Here is a 4,087-nt window from a genome sequence, read left to right on the forward strand (position 1 = left end):
ATTAGGTGTAGAACCACTAGACTGAGGAACAGCTTCTACCCTGAGGCTGTCAGACTCATGAATCTCTAACCAGGAGAATCACATCATGTTGCTGCTGATCTGTTTCATGTTGATGTGTTCATGTGTGCTCATCTGCTCACACAGACTCATGTTCGTGCTGCTGTTCGGCGTATTGTTTTTGTGCTATTAGTGCTTAGTATATTTTTAGTTAACGTTGTTTTTAGTTCGTATCTTTGATCTTGTTACTGTTTTTCTTTTACATTTTATACTTTTGTTGAATGTAACTGGGACCCTGTGTACACAATTTTGTTCCACCACATGTGGTGCGTATGACAAATAAAGAACCTTGAATCCTTGAATACGTGTCTCACCCGCATCGCATGTCAGAATTTGAGACAACGGCTAGCACTGAGTTTGAGACGACTCTCATTTACCATCACACCAAATTTTAGCTCAATATCTGCAAATATGAATGAGTTATAAACATTTTTGTGTTTGCTGATTTGATTATCTGTGGCAGCCATCTTGAACTGAACTGACTAAAAGGTAATCAGTTGTTGATGCACATTCAGCGATGACTTCACAATACCTATTTATGAGTAATTTTATAGGTTGCATGTTTTAATTTTGTGCAGAAACAAGGTCAGTGACAAAAGTCAAAGTCACAAGAAAATACTTTAAGAAATTTTATTTCAATTTAAATTTGACACAATTAAATCGACAAGGCATGACACTTAGCAATAAATAAAGACATATTTATAAAACACGTGCACAAGCATCTATTAACAGAAGTGCATTTTGTAGTTTGGGGGGGTGTTCTTTTGTGTGTGTTTTCAGTGGTGAACATTTCAAAGCCGCCAGTGTGTGAAAGGATTACCGTTACAAAAACCGTGTCTGTTATCATCCAGATTATCTGTAGCAGCAGGATTTATCAGAACACACAAACAAACTACTCTTTGTCTCATAAGTTGCACTTTGCACTCAAATAGAAAACAATAAAGTGCGCGGCTTTTAATAACACACCGAGAACACTTTCATCTGATCGTCCTTTATGAAGCTTAAAATACTAAAATTGCTGCACCGGTGTAACACCGGCACCAGCCAGGTGGTGCAACTTAAAACACCACCTTTGGGTTCATGTGCAATACTGCAAGGGTTTTATTTTTTATGCTACTTGACTATATTCAGCTCTATCTATACATTTCTGTTATATTTCCTATTGATACGTGCACCAGAGACATGGTGCTATAAACGTAACTGGTCTGGGCAGGGCGGCTGTGGAGGATTTAAAGATCAGTTTCACACAGCAGAAAGGATTGAATGGAAAAGGATGAGTTGGCACTTCTGTCGTTTAGGATCTACGCAAAGCAACTGCACATTCAAGACATCCCAACTCCTCAAGATTTCTCCTAAATGAGTAGAACATTAAAAAAAGAGTCTTAGTCCTTGAAAGAAAACCCCTGTGGATTTAAACAAAGGAGACAAGTCTTCAGTTTTCCAGCTTTGCTGGTGAAACTTGAGATTTAATAACAGTTCAGGTGTGAACCCGTCTCTTCTTCGTCCTTTCAAGTGGTTGGACGTTCCCACAGAGCTGAGAATCGACAGTGTTTCAGGAGCTGTAGCTAAAGTCAGTCAGCACTTTGGCAAGCCCTCAATCCAAATGAGTATAAATCCACTGATTCCTGGGATTAGTGTTAATCTTCTCCGCTCAAATGTCCCCTTCTTAACCACTGGTGGGAAAACCCTCCACCAAACTCCTCACATACAGTACCCTAATTAACCGTATACTGTCTTGTTTTAGGATGATTCCTCGTGCTGGGAGTTGGATATCTGACTCCCGAGGGAGGGACTGCTTGTGGTGAGGTCCTCTTGGAGCTTTGGCACCGTCGTGGTAGATATCACTCCCCGGATTTCTGCGGCAGCCAAACCACTCGCCTTTTAGTCTGATAGAAATCTGTTGGGATAAAGAGGAGTGATTAACTCAGTGATAACTCACAGAAAGTGACAAATGTCCCACAGGAATGGACAAACGTGCACCTGTGATGTTTGTCTGTTTCCTCTTCAGTCCTGTTCGGTCTTCCTCCTTCCGCTGTGTTTTCTCCATGTCTTCCAGGTCCAGAGTGCGTTTCTCTGGCATGTGGGGGATGTTCTCCTTCTCACTCTCTGGCGGCAGGCCCACCCTTCCTCTTTTGGTTGAACCCACTGATCTCGTTGCCCTTTGACCCCGTGCCTGCCCAACACTAAGTCTGCAGGATCTGTAGAGCAGTGGCACCCTGGTATCTGTGACGCCCTCCCACTGGAAGTCACCGCTCTCCAGAGGCTTGCCTGAGACAAAGTCGAAGCCCCAGCGTTTGGTCGCTTCCTCCAGGTCTTGACTCAGGGCGGCCCGGTATTCCACCTGGAGCTGTTCTCGGTCCACTGGGCCAAACAGGTTTCTTCGGGTGGGCCCACTTCTCCCCAAGGCGCTCGGGACCCGCTTTTGAGTTGTAGCCATGACTCTGCACTAAAATGAAAACAGATAAATCTTCTGGTTAGTTTGGACAAGCACAATCACTGCAGCCACTCTTTCCTTACGTCCTAAAACAAAGTTTACAGAAATTTGTAGCTTTGTCAGCCAGTACTGTTGAAATCTTGCTTTAGGAACCTAAAGAACACTAACAATCAATCCATTTTTTAAACTCCTGTCCTGCCCCAGTTGTAAAATCAAACACTCACCATGGTTCCAGTCAGTTTAACGCCGCCTCAGTGAACAAGTAGTCTGTCTGCAGCAGCGCTCTGAGTTTTATAAGGCAGAGAGCAGCCAGTGAGTCACTGAGCTTCTCTGTAAAACACTGGTATATGCCTGGACATAATCTCTGACAGACATGTAAGGACAAGTCCTCTGCTCTGCTTGTTTGGTGTAAACTCACAGATTAGCCACAAGGTGGCAGTCTCACCCCAGCTGCACACAGTGAGGTGCTGATTGAAAACCAGAGGTTGTTCATATAAAACAACAGCTCTGAGATTTAAAACTGAATCTAGAGCATCAGTCAAAGTCTTGACTCGTTTGCGGAACAACTGCAGGAAGTAAAAAGTCATTACGGTTGCTCGGGAAGGAAACGTTCGAGGAAACCTATCCCAGCCCACCCCAATGATCCACTTACAGCAGGAAAAATGAGGAAACAAATTAAATTTGTTATAAATGATTAGGTAGACAATGATTCATCATACAGAAGCTGATGTGGTGTTCTGCTGATGACAAACAGGAGCAGCTCAGACACATCAGCTTCAGTCTTACTGATAATTTTAATAAAATACCAGTTTATTTGTGTTGTAAAGATAAATAGTCAGATGAGAAGCCTTTCATAACATTTGACTTGACTGTGGGGCACATTACAGAAGAATAGTCTGAGTTATTTGTTAAAAAGAATGCATTTCATTTATTATCAGCTGTTCTCAAAGGTTCTTTAAAGTTTATTTCCTTCGATGTTTTGGCTCGTAAGATCATTTTGAGAATTAATATTGTTAGTAAAGGTTTCTTTTATATATATTTATGTGTCAGGATGGTTTTTGTACACGAGGAAAACTTCCATCTTTTGATTTTTAGGTCACTTGACAGGAACAAAAATCATTTGTTAGACATCTTAAGGTTCCAGTGTGAGAAGATAAAGGATCCTTAAGGGATTTTTGGACATTTTGAATTTATTCTAATAACGATTTCACCAAACAGCAAGCTGAAATAAAGTGGTGAAAAAGTTGTTTTAAATACACGTGCTCCTGTGCCTTACACAAGAGTGCAAAGGTCACGGAGGGTCTCATAGTCAGGAGCCATTTGAACCAAGAAAGCTTCGCTCCATCTCCTTCCTCCTCCCACCTCCCCTCCTGTACGTCAGATGGGAGGAGGAGGAGGCGGCTGGGAGGTGCGGAGTGATTCAAGCTGTGGCGGGAGAACAGGTCATGCGTGAGCTTATGGGACCCTGCCCATCTCTGCTGCTCCACGTGAGTCAGGATCTCATGTCAAACTGTGCTGTCACTGTCTGGAGTCAGGCATGACTCACTCACTCTCTCTCTCTCTCTCTCTCTCTCTCTCTCTCTCTCTCTCTCTCTC

General features: G+C 42.8%; 1 protein-coding gene across 1 annotated transcript; it reads right to left on the reverse strand.

The window, feature by feature from the left end:
* Positions 1 to 779: 779 nt before the first annotated feature.
* Positions 780 to 2,754, reverse strand: cdkn1a (cyclin-dependent kinase inhibitor 1A). The gene is made up of 3 exons (XM_037679523.1): positions 2,716 to 2,754; positions 2,038 to 2,503; positions 780 to 1,954 (listed from the first exon to the last, which is right to left on the reverse strand). Exons 1-3 carry the CDS (start codon positions 2,716 to 2,718, stop codon positions 1,899 to 1,901), a joined length of 525 nt encoding a protein of 174 aa, XP_037535451.1. The 5' UTR covers positions 2,719 to 2,754; the 3' UTR covers positions 780 to 1,898.
* Between the last annotated feature and the right edge of the window lie 1,333 nt (positions 2,755 to 4,087).

The sequence above is a fragment of the Nematolebias whitei genome, chromosome 7, assembly GCF_014905685.2.
Source record: "Nematolebias whitei isolate Nwh7 chromosome 7, NemWhi1, whole genome shotgun sequence".
NCBI classification, from domain to species: Eukaryota; Metazoa; Chordata; class Actinopteri; order Cyprinodontiformes; family Rivulidae; genus Nematolebias; species Nematolebias whitei.